The 20241-nt window shown below is 51.2% G+C and overlaps 8 protein-coding genes across 8 annotated transcripts; 4 read left to right on the top strand and 4 right to left on the bottom strand.

Annotated features, from left to right (window-relative positions):
• Positions 1 to 735: 735 nt before the first annotated feature.
• On the top strand, positions 736 to 1905 carry N7496_006288 (uncharacterized protein; the record flags this gene model as incomplete). The annotated part of the gene is made up of 1 exon (XM_056699217.1): positions 736 to 1905. One exon carries the CDS (start codon positions 736 to 738, stop codon positions 1903 to 1905), a length of 1170 nt encoding a protein of 389 aa, XP_056554630.1.
• A 1263-nt stretch (positions 1906 to 3168) lies between these two features.
• Positions 3169 to 5499, top strand: N7496_006287 (uncharacterized protein; the record flags this gene model as incomplete). Its single annotated transcript, XM_056699216.1, has 3 exons — positions 3169 to 3196; positions 3276 to 5306; positions 5381 to 5499. 3 exons carry the CDS (start codon positions 3169 to 3171, stop codon positions 5497 to 5499), a joined length of 2178 nt encoding a protein of 725 aa, XP_056554629.1.
• Positions 5500 to 6927: 1428 nt separating this feature from the next.
• Positions 6928 to 8553, top strand: N7496_006286 (putative amino acid permease; the record flags this gene model as incomplete). Its single annotated transcript, XM_056699215.1, has 2 exons — positions 6928 to 8452; positions 8519 to 8553. The coding sequence occupies 2 exons, from the start codon at positions 6928 to 6930 to the stop codon at positions 8551 to 8553; spliced, it is 1560 nt and encodes a 519-aa protein (XP_056554628.1).
• Positions 8554 to 10739: 2186 nt separating this feature from the next.
• N7496_006285 (uncharacterized protein) lies at positions 10740 to 11155 on the top strand (the record flags this gene model as incomplete). The annotated part of the gene is made up of 3 exons (XM_056699214.1): positions 10740 to 10790; positions 10905 to 10975; positions 11047 to 11155. The coding sequence occupies 3 exons, from the start codon at positions 10740 to 10742 to the stop codon at positions 11153 to 11155; spliced, it is 231 nt and encodes a 76-aa protein (XP_056554627.1).
• Positions 11156 to 11326: 171 nt separating this feature from the next.
• N7496_006284 (triacylglycerol lipase family protein) lies at positions 11327 to 13335 on the bottom strand (the record flags this gene model as incomplete). The annotated part of the gene is made up of 4 exons (XM_056699213.1): positions 11327 to 12058; positions 12132 to 12912; positions 12966 to 13096; positions 13252 to 13335. 4 exons carry the CDS (start codon positions 13333 to 13335, stop codon positions 11327 to 11329), a joined length of 1728 nt encoding a protein of 575 aa, XP_056554626.1.
• Positions 13336 to 14005: 670 nt separating this feature from the next.
• N7496_006283 (60S ribosomal protein uL6) lies at positions 14006 to 15081 on the bottom strand (the record flags this gene model as incomplete). Its single annotated transcript, XM_056699212.1, has 3 exons — positions 14006 to 14056; positions 14167 to 14648; positions 15036 to 15081. 3 exons carry the CDS (start codon positions 15079 to 15081, stop codon positions 14006 to 14008), a joined length of 579 nt encoding a protein of 192 aa, XP_056554625.1.
• A 401-nt stretch (positions 15082 to 15482) lies between these two features.
• On the bottom strand, positions 15483 to 16428 carry N7496_006282 (glutaredoxin; the record flags this gene model as incomplete). Its single annotated transcript, XM_056699211.1, has 3 exons — positions 15483 to 15796; positions 15859 to 16255; positions 16354 to 16428. 3 exons carry the CDS (start codon positions 16426 to 16428, stop codon positions 15483 to 15485), a joined length of 786 nt encoding a protein of 261 aa, XP_056554624.1.
• Positions 16429 to 17419: 991 nt separating this feature from the next.
• Positions 17420 to 20241, bottom strand: N7496_006281 (alpha/beta fold hydrolase; the record flags this gene model as incomplete). The annotated part of the gene is made up of 2 exons (XM_056699210.1): positions 17420 to 18348; positions 18408 to 20241. 2 exons carry the CDS (start codon positions 20239 to 20241, stop codon positions 17420 to 17422), a joined length of 2763 nt encoding a protein of 920 aa, XP_056554623.1.

Below are 20241 nucleotides of genomic sequence, written 5' to 3'. Positions count from 1 at the left end.
TCTATGATCGCTGAATTCTTGGATTCCAGAATCAGTTATGCTCCCTACAAGTTACTTGTTATACAACTTTTTCTATGATCGCTGAATTCTTGGATTCCACGCCTTTGTCTCACTAGAGCCGGGGTCAAGACTTCATCCATGTGGGCCAAGTCCTTTGTCTACTCTGTTGTCGAGATAAAGTCATTGTGCCGACGAATTTAGCACTTCAGGGAAGTCTGGTCGAGAATCCCTTTGTCCGTTTCCTATTTTAGACCCGAATAATAATGTCTTTATCGACTCGTCTTTCTTTCTTTCAAAGTTTCGAAGAACCATTATATCCGATTATAAGTTGAAAGTCTTCCCCATCGAGAACAAGGCATTATGGGGTTCCCCATACAAAGGCCATTTTTATTAATAACTTCGGTCCTTTCGATAACAGTGTAGACAATGCCTTTGGCCTCGCCTTTGAGGGTTCTCTTCGACAATGAGTTGAAGGAATTTGCATGCTATTTTCAGCGATTGAAGGGAATTGCCTGCAAATAGTTAAACATCGTGCCATAAGAGGAAAGTATAAAAGATGCAGGGCTTCTCCTTTAAGTATCTTCATTTTTTCTGTACAAACACTGGCCTCATCTGTTCTGAGTCTTGTTAGTTGAATACCTTTTTGCGTGAGTTGCATAGCATACACCTGCCCTGCCCTTTTTCTCGACAGCCATTAACATAATTCCCATTCTATACAATCGGCCCAAATTCGAGATGGAGAAGATGTCCTTAACTTCAGCACCCAGCATCAATTGGAGCACATGGGTTAAGCCTCTAGACACCCTCCCCCACGACCCAAACCCTTATCGCCGGTCCTGGTGCGAGGGAGATTCCAATGCCTATGACGCATTCTGGAAAGCACGACACCCTTGGGATCTTGTGGATTACCACCTCTATCTGATTGCGATCGAAAGAAAGTCTCGGAACTGGGAATTGCGGATGTCAGGTAGCTGGTTGATCGAAAGCGATGGGTCCCGATGGGAGAACTTTGGATACGCCATCGACTCTGATGATCGTGACTGTCAGACTGGATGGAGAGATCCTGTTGTGATATTTGCTTCACTTCCCATTCCACATGCGACCGGTTGTCCGGACCGTAGAATCGTTCTGGGCGTCAACCTTCGCACACATTGCCTTGTCGGCTATTTATTTGAGTCTGCACCTGAGAGCATCGCCGAGCTGGTATCGGTATGGAATCATAGAGAGCTCATTATTGATCTGGAATTCAAAAGATTCATCCAAATTGTCAAGCACAGTATCGATGAGAACCGGAATATTCTGACGAACGGCATTTTCAACTACTTCCGCGAAAGCAACCGACACCTGCACGGTGGTATGGACGCGGTCGTCACCATCAAATACATTCAATTCCTCCGTGATGCTATCAGTGGTGCGAATCTCAGTGCCCCCTCTAGTGTGGGAGCAGAACCATCCAACTTGTTTGATATGGAGGAGCATCTTCGCGACCTTCTATGCCGAGGATCAGCCCGTGCCTGGATAAGCTCGCACAGGGGAGTTACAACGGAGGATATTCGGAAAAGCATACTGGCAAAGACTTCAAACTCTGATATTTTCAGCGATCAACTGTTTCCACCTGATATTGTTAACGATGAGAAGAAAGCAGGGCGTAACTCGTGGACCCCCATGGAGCCGGATACCTCGGTGCTGATGCGGTGTGAGGTGGACCTGCCTCGGATAGGACTGACTTCGTTGAAGAATATCAGGCAATCGACATCCGACATGGTTATTTTGTTGGGAATCTTTGGTATCGAGTGCTCGAGCCTTGCTAAGGATGAGGAGGATTGTGAGGTTGCGCCGTGGGTTGAGAGGATGATCCAAAGACGTGGTGATCAGCAGCGAGGTTTGCTCAATGAAAAATGGTGACTGGATTATTGATTGGTGTGTTCTGTGAGAATAGTTTTGTTTTCTTTTTTTGGCATTGCGTCTGGGGTTATTACTTGCTATGGACATGATGGGCATGGCGTTTATGTTGGGAACAGTGGATCATAGAGAATGGAAAGAATAGAAAAGCTTACTTCCAACCTGCTTGTGCATGAGGAATGTTCTTCGACGCTATAGAATTGTAGAATGTAGATAAGATCGACCAAGAAATCGGGCATGCCGATGACTTGAGTTTCAAGCGTGGCCAATTAGGCCATGGCTGTATGATGCCTCACCAACATATACACAGTAGACACGCTGCACCTGATGTGAGCTAAATCAAGCTTGTGCCACTTGAAACGGTTTAAAGTTAATCATAATGTTTAAGCATTTGCCTTGGGACAGTTCGCGTCGTAAATGCGTGAAGATGTTGTCATATGACGTATCATATTGGATATAGATCGGCGATCGACGATCATTGCGTAGATAATTTACTATTGACCCCCTATTTAGTACTATTTATCTTATTTATTCACAGCACATATCATACTCCGTACAGACTATGTATATGCAATGCAGTACACGTAGTCATGCATGAGCATCCGCTCATCTCCGAAGACCTCTCCTATTTTTCTAAAAAAGCAAAGGCCTAGAAGTAGACTGACTGCATGATCGGAGCTCACTCTAGCACCGCCACGCCGTGTATCCAATGGCAACGCCGACAAAACCGGTTTCTGTGGCGCTACGTGGCTGTTGTCCCCAATTGTCTGTTTCTGATTGGCAGTCCATCGTTTCTCCCCCGCGAACGGCGCATCTTGGCAGCGTCATGATCGTATTACGATTGGCAATCAAAAGTTGCGAGTACCGCAGCGGAGCATCCGCTCTGAGCTCAGCGGAAGCTCCTAATTTCCCATTCCAAGCTGCCTGAAGGCTGGGCAAAGGTACCCTGCACCTAAGAACCCAGGACAACCGGATCTGTCTCGCTTGGCTCTCAGCCCTGTAGCCCTACCATATCCTGCGCCTGTCTCATCTTTTTTTACTCTCGAGACTGCCTAATCCTTAATCCCTAATCGTGCTGGTCTTTTTTACTGCCTTCGCTCTCTCCCTTCCCCTTTCTGGACTCAATTGCGCTCCTTCCAAGCCTCCGCCCTTCCGCTCTCCCCCGTGCGACAGCTCGTCCACGGTCAATTTTCAGCTTTTCTCACTTCCCCCCTTTCCTCCCTAATCCGACGCCTTCCGTGAGATCGCGTCGATTACCTGCTGACAATGGCTGACTCTACTCTTCCGGTCAATGGTATGTGGACCGTGGAATCTCCTCTGCAAATGCGATCGAACCAGTGAGCGGATAGTTGTATGCGCACGATGCTGACCAGGTATTGCTTCAACAGGAGTCCTCACAAATGGCGAAACCGCGGCGCCAGCGACGCGCAGCGCTAGCGATCGCTTCGAACTCATCTCCGGCCCTCTGATCAACCTCAAGAACATGCATTATCAGCCCTCCCCCGTCTGGCAAGGCAGTGTGTTGATTGTTACAAAGCCCGGTCAAGACCAGCCCCGGCTCTACTTGCGCCAGCTCGGCCCCGTCGCCGCTGAGGGACAGCCTCCTCAATCCCAAACAAACCAAACAGTCGAGGGTTTGAAGCTCTACGAGGATCCCAAGAAGGCATTCTGGCGCTTCTCCCTGGCCGTACCCGTCGAGACCTATGAGGCGCGCTGGGAGTATGACATCCCCGGTCTGTACAATGAGTCTGCGGAACCGGTCAAGGCGCCTTGGAACTTTGTGGTTCCTGCCGCCGATCAGTCCATGCGCATTATGTTCCACTCCTGCAACGGCTTCTCTGTTGGTACGGATATGGATGCTTGGGTTGGCCCTAACCTGTGGAATGATGCCCTGCGCGTCCACGGTGAGAAGCCTTTCCATGTGATGGTTGGTGGCGGTGATCAGATCTACAACGACGGAATTCGCGTTGATGGGCCTCTAAAGGCCTGGACGTCTATTGCCAACCCTCACAAGCGCCGTACCCACGATTTCAACAACCAGATGCGCGCCGATTGTGATGATTATTACTACGCCAACTATGTGCGGTGGTATAACACTGAGCCTTTCCGCACTGCCAACGGCCGCATCCCACAGGTTAACATTTGGGATGACCACGATATCATTGACGGCTTCGGGTCTTACACGGATCACTTCATGAAGTGCGCTGTCTTCCGCGGTATTGGTGGTGTCGCGTTCAAGTACTACTGCCTCTTCCAGCATCACATCGCCCCTCCCAAGTCGACCTTCACCACTGATGCGCCTGAGACCATGCACGCAGTGAACGGAACTTCTGGCGTAGACCCACGCCAGGTCGAGAACACCTACGTCCTCGAAAATCAGCCCGAGGACGACAGCTGGATCATTGGCAAGCGGCCTGGTCCGTATGTTGAGGAGCGCAGTCGCAGTCTGTACATGCGCTTTGGCAAGCGTATTGGCTTCGTGGGTCTGGATGCCCGCACTGAGCGCACCCGTCACCAGGTCAATTACCCAGAGACATATGACCTGATCTTCCAACGGCTGCAGCAGGAGATTGAAGCTGCCAATGGCGAACTCAAACACCTTGTCGTTCTTCTCGGAGTCCCCATCGCCTACCCCCGTCTCGCCTGGCTTGAAAACATCCTCACCTCGCCTATTATTGCTCCTATCCGGCTTTTGAACAAGCGTTTCGGCTTGGCGGGTGGTCTTTTCAACGAATTTGACGGACAGGTCGATCTGCTGGACGACCTGGACGACCACTACACGGCGCGACAGCACAAGCGTGAGCGAAAGATGCTCGTGCAGCGGCTGCAGGAATTGGCGCGCGCCAACTCCATCCGCGTCACCATTCTCGGTGGTGATGTGCATCTTGCGGCGGTTGGCCGCTTCTACTCGCACCCGAAGTTGAACCTTGCTGGTGAGAATGACCACCGCTTTATCGTCAACGTTGTCAGTTCCGCCATTACGAACAAGCCCCCTCCCAAGGCCGTTGCAAACCTCCTTGCCCGCCGCAACAAGATCCACCATCTTGATCGCGAGTGCGACGAGACTCTCATGTCGTTCTTTGACAAGCAGCCTGGCGGCGTGGAGAAGAGCGCGGTCTGGAATAAGGTGACTATGCCATCGCGTAACTTTGCCACGCTGACCGAGGTTGTGGCTCCCGTTGCGAACGGCGATGGTGTCCAGCCAGTGACCGCGAAGCTCGACCGCCTGCCAAAGGACGGCCATGCGCCTCTCCACAAGGGCGAGGTTAACGCAGGATCGACGCACAGTGCGGCGGATGGGTTTAGCGCACACAGTGGCATGTACGGCGGACTGGATGTGGCCATTCGAGTGGAGATTGACCCCCACGATCGACAGGGCACGACGGAGGGTTATGGATTTAGTAGTAAGTGTTACTTTCCCTCGAAGGCATTCAATGCATATATGGATGATGTCGCGGCTAACCCTTTTTCTTTCTAGTTCCCCCGCTGTTGGCTACCGAAGGTCCGCCCGTCTCGTCTCGTCTAAGCATCCGGTCGCGCATTTCTCGCCAGAACTCGGTCCAAGACCAGCCCGGACGACCCTTGACTGCGGCATAATCGTAATGTCTTTTATTGTTCGTCTTAACAGATACATAATTTCTCTTTTTTCCATGTTTTTACTAACCCCTTGGTTCTACGGCTTTGTTTTGATACCTCTTTACGTCATGTTTCTTCTTTCCCCACATTCTCCACTGTGTTCTTGACTTTCACTTTTATGTACTGTATTTGTTTCTTTGGATACTCAAGTATTCTCTAGGTGTATCGTCTGGATTTTCCGATTCTAGATATGCCAATGCGATCGCGTTTAAATCATCTGATGTTTATCGTGTAGCTTGTGCGGGGAGTAGTCCTCCAGTTAGGGTACTTGTATATCTATGATTACTTATGATTGGCTGTGGCGTGTAGTATGACCAGTAGACTTGCCCAGGATACTTTTCCAGTAGACTTTCTTCCCCTCGCAAGGAAGTGATTACTCGTTGTGGTTTAGAACCGGTGCTTATCAAGCCCGCCTGATTGACTGGTCTTGGTTCTCCACTCAAGCTGTCCACACGAGCTCGGATTAGATGAGATAGTAGTATTCAACTACAGTAGGAGTTCCTATCCTGTTCATAGTAATCGTCTTCCGAGGTCTTGGCCTTCCTTGAAAATGCAGTATTAGCCATGAAGACATTCCCATCACACGATAAGAATATCCACTTCCCCAAAGTCAACCCGACTCGCGGACTAACTAGGATTGACTAGATTCGTCAACTAGCTGACGAGTTGATAAACTAATTAGTTAACTACAGTACTTATGTATTTAAAACCCCAGCAGCTGATCCGATAAGATCCTGCCACTAGCCAACCAATAATCTCCCCCTCTCCTAGTAGTACTAACTGTAACTTACCCCTCTATCCCCAATCCAGCAAGTCTCTGGCCCAAACCCCTAAATCAGCCCCAAATCAAGGTAGTTTTCTGGCCATCCCTAATTAAGCAACTTTCTTGCCCATTCCCAATCCGTACACGGGATCCTGCATTGCTGCGGAGTATCTAAAAAGCTAAAGCTTCGCTTTGGATCTCTCTCGGCTTTTCGCGTCCACTTGCTTATCTCCTGCTTGTTGATGCGATGGTCGCTTATTTGTCTTTGGCTCGGATGAGGCTTTGTGGCCTGTGCGACCGGTCGTAAGGTTTGGCACATTTAATATCAGGAGGAGGTTGTATATAAGGAGGGAGATGGTCGGGCTGGCGGGTGTGACGATCTTATTCTTTCTGTACGACATTGTTGCTGTATGCTGCATGTACGGTGCTTTGGAACTGCGCCTGCATTTCTAATTCCAGTTTATATTATCTGTTGACCGCTGTTGACTTGCCTCTGTTTCCTTGAGTACAAATACTCGTCGCTATTCATTCTTCTCGCGAGTTGACCTCCTTGCATCTCGCTGTCCACATCACAGCTTCAAGTCGGATCAGAACATCCTCCTCCTCCCCCTGAGACTATCGCAAAGATGGGACTAGACACGCCCACCGAAAAAGATATACAAACGAGTAGCGACTCACCGAGTCATGACCACGAGGCCGGCGAGATTGCCAGTGTCGGCGAACGCGATGAGCTACACCATCTCGGCTATGAGCAGGAGATGCGCCGGAATCGATCGGTGATCACTCTACTCTTCCAATCGCTCGCTATCGCAGCCATTCCCTACGGTGAAGGCAGTGCCTTGCTCAGCGCCATCTACGGCGGCGGTCCACTCTCCATCTTCGTCGGATGGATAGTCGTCTGCGTACTCGATCAATGCATCGCAATGTCTCTCGCCGAACTGGCCTCACGCTATCCAACCTCCGCAGGCCCCTACTACTGGTCCTTCCAAATCGCACGAAGCAGCAAAACAACCGTCTCCTTTATCAATGCCTGGATCTGGCTCATAGGTAACTGGACCATCACCCTCTCCGTCAACTTCGGCTTCGCATCCATGGTCTCCGCCACAATCTCCATGTACCATCCCGACTGGAGCGCGAACTCCTGGCAACTCCTCCTAATCTTCTACGCCGTCTGTCTGGGCAGTCTCGTCATCTGCACTTTTGCAAACAAGTACCTTCCCCAGGTAGACATTGCCTGTGCAGCCTGGACCGCTCTAACTATCATCGTCATCCTAATCGCCGTCTCCGTCAAAGCCGATGTAGGCCGTCACTCCGCCTCCTACGCCCTATCCTACTACGATACCTCCTTCGCTGGCTGGGGCAACTTCACCTTCTTCATCGGCCTCCTCCCAGCAGCATACACCTTCTCCGCCATCGGCATGGTCTCCTCCATGGCCGAAGAAGTAGCCCAACCAGCAATTAAAGTACCCAGAGCAATCGCCCTGGCCGTACCCGTCGGCTTCATCGCAGGCCTCTTCTTCATCATCCCGTTAACAGTCACCCTGCCCCCTCTCGAAGATATAATCAATTCCCCCGGCGGCCAGGCACTCCCCTACATCCTACACCGAGTCATGGGCTCCCCTGGCGGCGGGTTAGCCCTCGTCTTCCTCGTCCTCGTAATCACCCTCTTCTGCAGCATAAGCATCACCGTCGCCGCAAGCAGAGCAACCTGGGCCGCAGCCCGGGACGACGCAATCCCCCTCGCCAAACTCTGGGCCCGCGTCCACCCCCGTCTCGGCGTCCCAGTCTGGTCCCTCGTTCTCCTCACGATAATCCAGATGTTACTCGGTTTAATCAATCTGGGCTCGACGAGTGCGTTTACCGCATTCGTGTCTGTAGGTGTTATCGCGCTTGCCGCCGCTTACGCTGTTCCTATCGCGTTGAGCTTGTATCATGGGCGCGAGGAGGTGTCCAGGGCGCCGTGGAATTGTGGCAAGGTTGTGGGTGTGACTGTTAATGTGCTTGCGTTGGCGTGGATTGCGTTCGAGTTGGTTTTGTTTAGCATGCCGACTGCTTTGCCGGTGACACCCGTTTCGATGAATTATGCGTCTGTCGTGTTTGTTGGTTTTATGGCTATTTCGGCCGTTTGGTATGCTGTTTATGCTAGGAAGCGTAAGTTCTTTCCCATCTCTTATCCCGTGGGGATCTTTTTGGACGTTAATGCTAACGGGAGAATAGATTATAAGGGTCCGCCCGAGTCGGATGCGTTGTAGCATGGGTGGGATTTTGGTATAGTTATCTTGTACATGCTTTGGCATGGTGGTATATTGATTCAATACAATATTTTCAAGATGTTTGCTTGGGTTTCTACTATTGTGTCATTCTTTCCATGACCATTCAATACTACACCATCGCCTAGTATACTTTTGAATCCGGGGGGCATTGACTGGGAGAGAAAATAAGCTTGTGGGGCGAGTGGAGCACCTACTTCAAGCTTAATTAGGTGCGTATAATCATCACGTTAGCTCAAGGGCAATTGAGTAAAATACTATCAGCATACAGACCTGGAGATCTCGTGGATATACAATCTGCTCTTTTCTGCGTATCAAAGTACTAAGAAAGCCATCTATCGATACTGCATTTAGATATCAGAGATAGACTTGTATTTTCAGTCTAGCGGCCATCATTTGCTCCCAAGTGTCTAGTCAATCAACCACTCGTAATATTCAGGCACAACGACCCATCCAAGAGACTTCAGAAGCTCTGTCGCTTCCTTGTCCAGCTCCCATCCAGTATAGATAATAACCTTTGTCAGGCTTCGAATGCCTCTGACTAATCTGTTGATTTCCGACAATACCGCACAGAAAGACAAGGGATTATTCTGGTACTCATCGAAGAAGTAATCAGAATTTATCCAACGTATGAATCTCAGTCGAGTCAATCCAGGGCATCCTCCTTGAATTGCACGAAGATAATTCAAGGCAAGTGCGCTGATATCCAGCCCCCCATTCTCTGTATTCTCCGTCATGGGGAACGACATGTCCACGCGACGCAGGAGAGCCGCATTTTCGGGGCCAATACGTCTTGTGAACGTATCCAGGAATGGCATTGAAGGGTTGGGATAATGATAGATGCGCGAAATGTGTTCCTGCCGAAAAAGACGTGTCTTGCTTCCATGGAGATTTGCCGGTTGATGTAGAGCAACGCGAGGAAGTGAGATCCTGGCTTATGTGTGTACGCGTCCCCAATTAAATATCCCAAGGTTGTGGTACCAAACTTGGCGGCGAAATAGGCAGACTCAATGACCCAGTATGACCACATCCGGGCGAGAGGTACTCGTAGATCTTCAGGCGAATTTCGAGAGGGAGACCGAGGAAATGGGCACGCGGCGGTAGAGATGTCATCGTGTCCGACATAGGCGGAAGGTGTTTGAAGGTCAAGGTGGGTAAGTGGACAAGAAGGAGAAAATTGGGGGATGATATTTGAGGTTCTCAAAGTATTTTCCTTGGTTTTAACTCGAAAATCTCGGTGGGCAGGTGGCAGGAAAGCGAATATGGCAATGTTTGTTAGCGGGAGATTCCAGGTGAAAGTGCCTAGCAAACCCCATAATGATTTTTGGTCTTGATAAAGGAAGTTATTTGCTAGAGGTGATACCCGGGTCTTTCGCTGGGATGTTGAAGAGAAAGAAACGGATATAGGCACACAAGCTTATCATGACAAAACCCTTCAATTTGCAGCTTACAGGGCAACATTGACTGGGAAGCCCATCGTCGTGAATTTAAAGATGATCCTTTACAGTTAGCTAAGCATCTTTACGACCTAGATATGTGTGTTGCTTTTTGATCCATGTTAGCAAGATGGATCCGTTTTCAGGACTAGATCTCTTGTCAGCCCCGCCAGTTGGTTCAATGACGGAATGACTTGCGACATATGGAAGAAGAGCATTATCAACGTCGCTTCGATGTACACATTTAGTTACCGATCATTCACAGTCATAATGCCAGCACATCCACCAAAATAGCCTTACCCTAGGACTCCAAATTAGGACTCGCGCATCTAGCGCTGAGAATTCCCCAGGAATCTAACCACACACTCGATCGATCCGATGAGATTACATGCATCCAAACCACACTATCCACCAATACCCATCACCCTCCCCGCATCACCTCCATATACATCCACGATAAGCCCCTCCAACTTTCGATAGCTCACAAATTCCAGCCCTCTCAATGAACCCACAGACAGCCATATACGCAATCGACCATCTTTTCCAAGCAATCACAACTCATGATAGTGAATCCACTTCCCGCGTTCGAGCCAAATAAATAGCCCCTCCTTTCTATCTGCCCGTGTCGACCCGACGCGTCGTGGTTCATCTCTTGACTTTCTTCACTCTCATCATCTACGAGAGAATTATTGAGCTGCTTTTCATCTTGAAAATCCACAGGTATTGAGCATCATGCCTGAAGGAAAGGGTTATAACGTTACTAGCTCCGGCACTAACAGCCAGGTACGTATATCATCGCTAGCTTTTACTACCCGGCGTCCCCATGAGTTTCATCATACTTCGAACAATCTCTCGTAGTCTGCATGTTACAGTGATATACTAATTTAAAGGGAATAGGGCAACCACTACTGCTCCCGCGACTACGGTTCCAGTGCCTCTAACTCGAACAGTTATCACTACTCCAACACGTGAGACTACTCCTCTTCCTGGGTTCTTTCTGCAATGCATATACGAGACTATATGCTAACTTTTCTATTAGCAATGGATCATACTACTACTCCAACCCCAACGGAAGCACCTACTACAACAGTGGAAATGGCAGCTCCACTCATACTCCTCCCTCAGGCTCTGGCTCTGGCAAGAAATAAGTGCCAAGTCACCGAGACATTCATAGCTATTTGATATGCAATCCAGAATGAATACAATGAAACTTACTCTTCGCTGAATCTAATTGAAATCTTCCTGTTCGTAGTTTATATGAATAGCCAGCAAAAAGTCAACCCCGAACAAGTATCTATCCTAATAAAGGTTGCTCTATATTACTTCCCATCACCAAGTATACCGTTCTCAAAATCATTCTCACTGCACCCGCGTCGTTGACGGGCAGCTGCCTCTTTAGGGAAATGTCGAGGCGTGGGGAGAGCTGCATCGCTCGGTCGCCGGCGACGAACGAGCTGGTATCCCCGATCCAATTCGATCTCAATTGCCTCGCGGACTTTTAGGGCACTGATCGCGGGCCAGACGCCTCGTTCACCTTTCAGTGTCCACTCTGCTACCCGTGCGCGGGTAGGTTGTTGGAAGAGCTTGGCTAAGTCGTTGATAGATAGATCCGGGACGAGAGCCAGGTTAGGGCCCGGGATAGTTTCGTCGATTAGAAGCCGGCTCGCCGAGGCAGGGAGGAAACCGATGTAATCAAGTTGGCGGAGTCGGTGGCGTAGTTCAACTAAGGCGAGTCGCATCATAGAACGGGATATATTGCTCCAGCCTGTTTGGTGGCGGTCGAGGAGGTTAAGTTCGGAGCGTAGGAATGGGATTAGGTAGGGACGGGCTTGGGAGACGATGAAGTGGTTGACGTTGAAGAGTTCCGCGATTCGGGAGAGCGGGGACTCGCCGTCGCCGTATGTGACGTGTCTCCATGGTTGGAAGACTGCTTCCTTTGTGTGTGGCCAGGGGACGATTGAGCCCGTTTCATCTTTGCAGTAAATCGTGACTGGTGAAGAGAGTGTAGTGGCGGACGAGGCATTGGAAGCCGCCGCGGCGGACCAGATCAGCTTTGAATGTGTCAGACCATCGCAACAGTGAAATCATAAGATCAAAGATAATCCCAACGGACGAAGAACATACCACATTCGGTGCAGTCAGATAATTAAGCAGATTCGGCGTCCCAGTCTTACCAGCCGTGGCAATCGTAATATTCAAAATCCGCTTGGACCGAGCATACGCCTCTTCAAAGGTCAAGTCACCCACATTAGCCCGAACACATTCCTCCAACAGCTCCATATCATACAAATGTCCCTTCCGAAGCAATCGCTTCATCCGCCGGACAAAAGTCCACACCCAACTCTCCTCCGCATGTTCTTTCCGCCGTTGATCAAAAGCCGATAAATCAATCGTCTCGCCTTCCAACAACGCAAGCAGTTCACTTTCGGGATGAATACCCACCATTGCTGCAATCATTGCCCCCGTCGCGGTACCAGTGATAATCCGCGGTAGAAGACCCTGTAAGTGCAATGCCTTGACAACGCCGAGATGGCACAGCCCAAAAGCCGACCCGCCCTGCAACAGTAGAGTCGTGCGTCCAAACGCCTGGCGAGTATCGTGCAGCAGCTCCAATTTTGCCTGCGACGTGAACCCGCTCGTCTGCATGGGCGCCGGTTGCAGCGAGGCCACGTACTGGATTGACAGCGCGACTTGCGTGATATAGTCATCAATCAGGAGTTTCGTTCCGGCATAGGCATGCGTGAATAACTTTGTGGATGTGATATTGCCCAGATTGCGCAAGAGCCCGGAGCGAAGTAGATTGGCCAGTGTGAGGATGTCCTCGCCTTCGCGGGCACTCATTAGTGCTTCCAACCGCCCGAGGATGAGTCTGTAGTCATAGTGTCGACTGACTGGATTCTGGCGCCTGTATACGATTAGTTGGAGCGTTTTCGCAGAGCTCGCTTGCAAGAACCATACCATAAGTCCTTGCTCAAAAGTTCATCCAGCTCAAACGCAGCTTCTTCCCATTGCTCATAGCTCTGCGCCGTGGCCAGAGTGTAGAACAGCCGAGTTTTGGGGGACTTTGATTTCCACCATGAGAACAATTTCTATACTTCCGTAAGTCTTTGTCCTGCGATTCTCCAGCCAGACTCTAAACTGCTGGCGGGTTTTGACACCGTCGTTGGTTGTTCGGGGTTCATTCCCCAACCCAACTCCCCGCGGAGACCAGCTACTTGGCCCCCCAGGTAAAAGACAAACTCACCTGTTTCCAGAACTGGGCAACATCAAGCATCATACCGAAGACTGCGGAGAGAATACTCCACAGGCCGAGGAACCAGGACGCCATTTCGCGATCAGGGAAATCCCAGCTCGGAGGGGGGGGCGCGAGCTGCCGGTGGAGCGGCGCTTTCACATGCTATTTATGGCGTCACGCGGTGGGCTTTGCAGTTGCAAAAGCAACGGCCGCGATAAGGCCGGATTGAGGACGGAGGACCAGTGGATGTGATAAATATAGCGTCAATGGGAAGATCTTAGCTTGCATAGCATGTATGAGGACTGGAAGTGGTTAGTGTTGGGGAGGTGTCAGCTCCGAGGGACGGAATGCTGAGTTGAAGGTGTGGTGGTGACCGGGCACTGGCCAGTTCATCTACCCGTAGCGGAAATCTTGAACCCCATTTCACCTGACTTGGAGTATGCGATGAAGTTATGACTATTTATACAAGTCTTTACAAGGATATACTCAGATCATCTATAAGAGATCACCTCCAGCACTCGACTCGCCAGGATCATGGATATCCAAGAAAGGTCATGAATAGAAGAAATAATCGACAGATACAATTGCACTTTCGTTACATGCCTCATTACAAAGCCTGAGTGAAGTGGAAAGGGAAATTGTGAATTTTGCAAGGTCGTTTGTTTTTTGTCATTTCGCTTTGCTTCCCTAATATGCAAGTAGGCGAAATTAAAAAAGAAAGCTTCTCCCGGACACCCGAACCCAATTCAAGGCGAACATTTCTTTACTCCTCAATGATGTTGCCCCGCTCCGACACGTACAGACCGTCCAAGAACTAGATAGAAGAATCAGTATAAATGCTTCGGTAGAGAGAGAAAAGCACTTCAATGGCAATATTCCCTTGACAGGAAAATGCCAATAGTGCGGGTTGATCCATAAACTCACCTTACGGATATCCTTGTTCCGGACACGGCAGATCTGCTGAATGTCGGCGGCGCTCTGGGAGACGTCCTCCAGGGAGTTGCCGGAGAGCTGGAGCTCATCCTTGACGTTGGCAGAGGTGATGACCTCAACGCCGGGGCGGGCAGTGACGCGGCGGACGTACTTCTCACCCAAGAAGTTGCGGATCTCGATGTCGGTGCCGCCGGTCTCGGCGTTCTTCTCGATGTTGACGTTGATGGGGAAATGGGCGTAGACGTAACGCATCTTGTACAGGAAGCCGCGGGTAACACCGATGATCAGGTTGTTGATGATGGTGCGGACGGTGCGGAGGGTAGCGATACCCTTGCGAGCACCGTGGTGCAGCTCGATCGAGATAACGTCCTTCTCGGGGCGACCGAAGGTAACGGCGACGTGGGACAGGTCCTTGACGAGCTGGCCGCGGGGGCCCTCGACGGTCACAACCCGCGAACGAATGTGAACCTTCACTGTAAAGAGAGAGAAAAAATTGACAATCAGCCGGGGTTTGTTCCTTTGAAAAATAGTAGTAACTCTCGCGCTTGTGCATTTTTCTTTTTTCCATCGGGGGAGGATGTTCCAGTGTCCAGATTCCAGGAGGACATATAAGTCTAGGGAATTTTTTTCCTCCTCTTGCTGGTGAGTGATAGCGGCGTTGTCGCAGTCGATGTAGAGATTTTCGTTGCGTTCTCTTTTTCGCCATTTTCCTCTCTAGTATTCATGGCTCGTTGTCTTGCCATGTCCACATAGAGAGAGGCGCAACTATCTCCCACCACAGTCTCCCACACACAACACCAACATCCCTGATCCCCCGAATATGATTTCCTCCGAAAAGCAAGAAAAAGTCGATAGCTCACCATTGTCCGGAATGGGCAGCCGTTCCTCGGAGTGAATGTACCGCATCTTGACTGCGTGGGTGGAATTGGCCGAGGGGGTTGAATTGTCGATGTCGGGAGGATCAAAATTCGGGTTGGAGTTGATGGTGGAGCGAAATTGAACGTCACGGGATTGTGCGTCGCTTAGGGCCTGTTCGGGATTAGCGTAGGGTTGCTTATCGGGTGGTCTTTATCATCACGTGATGGGTGTGAGTGGGTATTTGTGGCCTGGTATATATGGCACTCAGTTTGTCTGGTTTGCTTGTGAGGTTATGAAATAGTCACGTGATAAACGGTCGCGCTCAATACCTTCACCCAAATTATGTACAACCCAACAAAGACACAATAGACGCCGGTCCTTGTCCAGGACATGGTTATGACAAAGATAATCGAACAATAGCAGTCACGCAAAGCAGTCCTCCTCCACAATTATACAGATTCCGGCGTCTTATGCACGACTTCTGAAATCCACTTCCCACCCAATTGCCGTAGCTTCGATGCCAGCTCGTCGCTCTGATCCAGGGCAGCCACATCATCTCCACCTCCAATACTCTTTCCATTCACCAATACATTGGGAACAGTACCCCGCCCTGTATTCTCCCTCAGAAGTTGTTGGAGTGCCGGTCCGATCGGGTGCTGGTCGAGCTCGACGACGAAAGGCGCCGGTGTGATATCGTAGTGGCCCAGCAAGATATTCTTGGCTCTCTTGCTGTGCGGACAATAGGATTTAGAGAAAATAATGACTATACAAGAATGACGAATTAGTATCGAGACTGTTACCTCCGGGGGTGCGTAGCAATCATACCTGGAGCTCTCTTCAAAATCGAGTTCAACTCGCTCTTCGCATCCAACTGCTCGGTTGTCTCTTCCTCCTTCTCCTCCGTCTTCTTCTCATCCGAACCCCCAGTATTCAAAGACGAATCCTGAACACCCTTAACCTTCGGCACAGTCATCTTCGTCCGCCCCGCAATAGGAATCTCCTCCATCTCCTCACTCTTGCTCTCCGAGACCTTCGCCACAGGCACGGCCGGTCGCTCGACATCCGCGCTACCAACCTGCGCACCTACAGCGCCAGCACCGGGCTTGACGACGGTATCTTGGATCTTATCCTTCGGTTTCGTATGCTTCGCCTCTTCCTTGGCCCGCATGGCCTCCAGCGTGGATCGGTAGAACTTCTGGTTCTGTATTTTGCTCGCTTCGCCCTGTATCGCAAGAAGACTGTTAGAATCATCCGCTAGAGGAAGCTGCGGGTATGGGGAAAAGTAGCCGAAGGCAAGTAATGGTGCTTCGCATGTCATACCGAGTAATAAAATGTCAGGACTAGCATCGCGATAACCGCGACGACTAGCAGTCGCACACGCCGTTGAGAAGGCATTCTGATGCAGGGTGGGTGCCCCTATCGCACAGCTTTGCAGAACTAGTATTGGTGAATGTCGTTACTGAGCTCAGGGGGGTTAAGTGAGGTTTAGTTCAGTTAGAACCAAAAAAAGGAATCTAAGTCTAGACTGTGGCAACCGAGGCCGCCCCAAACCGACGTGACCCTAGGGGTCCAATCTGGTAGCGCAACGTAACCAGTTTACCGGGCGCCAAGAAATAGGCCGATCAAGCTTCGACGCGCCGTCTTGGCTGGGGTCATGGACGGCGGTAATAATTGATCTGGTGGACGTGTAGTGAGTGTGTATTGGGATATATTCTGAGACGATCTTCGTGTTGATATTGATTCAGAAGTGGGCTGGATTTGGTAGCGTCTCGTGTGAGACATGCGTGTTCTGGGGGAAGATGTGGGGGTGGTTTCTGATTCCCGTTCCAGGGGGGGAACCACTGGCCGGAGTTGTCCTCCTCGACGGTCTGAGCTCGACGCTTGGCATGGGTTAAGCTTGGTGCGGAATGGGATGAAAGGAATTCTAGCCGAGCTACTGTATAATCTGTATTTGATTACCAGCAAGTAGGAGTTGTTATTGAGCAAGGCAGGTTCAGTAAGAATATGAAATTAGATTAGAAAGCTGACATGGGTATTATGCTAAATCACAGGGTTTTGGTCCAGGCGCGACTCCACATGAATCCATAGACGGGGCGTACATCGGCCACTGTTAGGTTTATGTATGATGCTGGTAGGGTGTATATATGTGTAAGTAGGGAGAGGGAAGCCACCGGTGAGGTCCACAGAGCCGGCTGTAGTACCAGGTGGCACGGAGATGGTGACGATTAGGGTGATTAGGGAGTGGAATAGAACCACTGGGGTGAGGTTGAAGGCAAGGGTTAACGTAACGCGTAGAAGGGAGGAGATGGGGGCTAAGTGAGAATAAGGGGAGTTGAAGGATGCTGTTCAGTCATGAACACGAAGGATTTCGTCTGACCATTCCTGTTCAGGTTTGGAGGGAAAGACTTGGTCGTGTAGCCTGTTGAGCAGTCGCTCGACGTCGGCCCTGGACGATGGTGGTCCAGTCTTCCCACTCCTTGGCGATTTCGGTCAGGACACTGCCCATCACGCTAGCAGAGGCCATAAGACCGTGGCCTTCGCCCTCGAGGATACGCACCTCGCAGCGCCGCATCGTCTTGCCCAGCCACTGGACGTTTTCGACGGGCACGCGAGTATCCTTGCTGCCGTGATGGATCACGGTGGCTCGTGTGATATCCACATAGCGGAATCCGATAGTCTGGCGACGTTCCAAACAAGTCAAAAGATCCACTGCGGGGTTGGCATTGGCAGTGGCCAGCGCCCAGATCTTATGAGTGAGTCTGGTGTCGTAGTCTCGCTGTCTTTCCAGCTCTTCCTCGGAAGACCTGGCGCGTGACCCGAGAGTCGCATCGCTTTTTCTGTATGCGGCATGTGTGACATTCGAGGGTTTGGAAGGTTCGACGGGCGCGAGGGTGCTAGGATTGGGGGACTTGGGCTCAACGCTTGAAGAAGGGACTGGTAGGGCAGGCATTTCTTCCTTGGGGGCCTCTTTGGTGGTCTTCTTCTTTGCTCGCCGTTGAGACTTGGGTAAGCTAGTAGTGATGCTCGCACTAGTAGCGCTCATGAAGCTGGTGTTGGCTACCTTGAGAAGAGACGTGGGAAGAGCACGGAGAATTCGTTGCGAGTAGGGGACGGCATTAGTGGGCACGGGCTCCTTCTGGGAGCCGATGCTGGAGAGCTGAGAAGGAGGGATCCAGGGAGCGAGGAGATGGATACGCCCGCGGATATGTTGAGGAATTCGAAGGGCTGTGGCAAGGGCGTAGATGGCACCAGCCGAGTGCGCGAGGATGGAGAATTTCGTCACCCGCAGATAATTACAAACAATGGCAACATCATCTGGTCGTTTGTTAGTTCAAGAGTCCTGCGAGGTGGGAGAAGCAGTTGCAGAAACATACCTGGCCAGCTGAGAGGATTGCTGGGTTCATCCAGTAGATGTGGTCCACTTTCACCGACACCAGGACGGTCGAGGGTGACCAAACGCAGGTTCAGAGTCCGAGCGAGCTCGTCATAGAATGCCATGAGATACCTCGTGAGACCCATGCCGAGACAGCAGAGAACGACGTGGCCCTTGGGGTCACCCACTTCAGAAAAGGCGATGGTGCGGCCTGTCGTCGGGTGAGGTACTCTCTGTGTGAGTTTCGGAGAGAAGATATAATCGTCGACAGCCAGGTCGATCGAGTCCGTACTAGACGGTCGATCGGTGTTTAACGAGGGGCGGCCGACCAGTGTAGGACCGGACGGCGTGCGGCGATGGGACGGTGCGGGAGATAAGGGCTCCAAGGATCGTCTGAACCGGTTTTTCTCATGCTCGAGCTTTTCGGATGATTGCCTTTGCATTTGGGGAGAGAAGTTGGTCGGCTTGGGTGATAACGGTGCCCCCAGCTTTCCTGTACGGCTCTTGCCGGTCATGACTGATGGAGATGGGGCACTTTCATTCATGGCTGAACGTTCATAAACAGAGCCATTCTGCGGTTTGGAAGTGCGACTTTGATCGACTTGGCTGGTGCTGCGTGACGGCTTCGAGAGTCTTACGGGTGTTGTCCCCATAGACTTGCTGGGGCTGTCATCAACCTCCAACTCAGTCTTGATTTTCAGTTGCTGGTCTTTCAGCTCTTGAATTCTCTTAGTCACCTGCTCCGCGTCGTTGCTCGACCCCGGCAATCCATTCTCTGCAAGGGTCGAGTCTCGGCTGGCAGTCGAAGAATATCGGCTGTGACGGGCAGACCTCCGCGTTTTCGAGCCGGAGGACTGGCTGTGACGGTGACGTAGAGAAGAGTCTCGAGTAGGAATGATTCGGCCGCTTCCAATACCACCGGGGTTATGGTGTGCGTCGGGCGTGTTCTGAATTGATGGCTGTTCTCGGGTTGGCGGGGTGCTGGCAACCAAACCCTCACTCGGTTCCTCCATCAGACCATTCCCTGCCAGCCCACTCGGCCCATGTTCCTCAGCAACATCTGCCATGGAGTACATGGAGCGCAAACTTGCTCGACTCCGCGGAGGGTTATGCCGCAAACTATCGTTATGGCTAGTGGTTCGACGCAGGCGATCTGCCTGGGTTTCCTTGTCGTTGTTGAATTCACGCGACGACTTCTTCAGCAGTCCAAAGTGACCCTTGAGACTCTTCGTTCGTCCGGAACTATTCGACGCAATGCTAGGAGCCTTGGACAGACGAGGGGCGGGTTCGGCGCTGATCGTCCCGAAGGCAGTATCTTCCGGCGCAGCCCTTAGCGACGTATAAGAGTCTCTTGATTCCGGTCGCACGGATGAATCGGTTGTTTTGAAGGGTCTGAAACGCGGGGATTTTGGCGTTTTGGGAGATGGGGGCGCTCTGGCCATACGAATAACGGGTGACGAGGCGGCATCATCTGGATGCAAGAGACTATGCGGGGGCTCTTCAGCAGTTGCATATGAGCCAAAGGTCAAGCCGAATCCATTTTGCTTGGAAGGGGGAATAGTGAAGCACGGTGCGGTTTGCGGGACCTCCGGGAGGCCAGGGTCGGAGGAATCTTTAGAATCGATGCGCGGCACGTTGTCGAAATGCGAGTTCAGGGGCACCGAGATGGCGGACAGGGATGAGATCAGCGACGAGATAACTTCGGGTGACGTTGGATCGGTTGAGGAATTAGGTCCCTGGCCGCGCATAGGGAGAGACTTGCGACGGCGACGACGATTGAGCAGGGCGGACTCGGCCTGCTTGGGCGGTTCCGGGAAGGGCTCGTCAAGATGCAT

This window comes from Penicillium cataractarum (genome assembly GCF_028827025.1).
Source record: "Penicillium cataractarum strain IBT 29864 chromosome Unknown utg000005l, whole genome shotgun sequence".
Classification (NCBI taxonomy): Eukaryota; Fungi; Ascomycota; class Eurotiomycetes; order Eurotiales; family Aspergillaceae; genus Penicillium; species Penicillium cataractarum.
The sequence above is the reverse complement of the archived record's forward strand: the minus strand, read 5'-3'. Positions and strand labels throughout refer to the sequence as shown.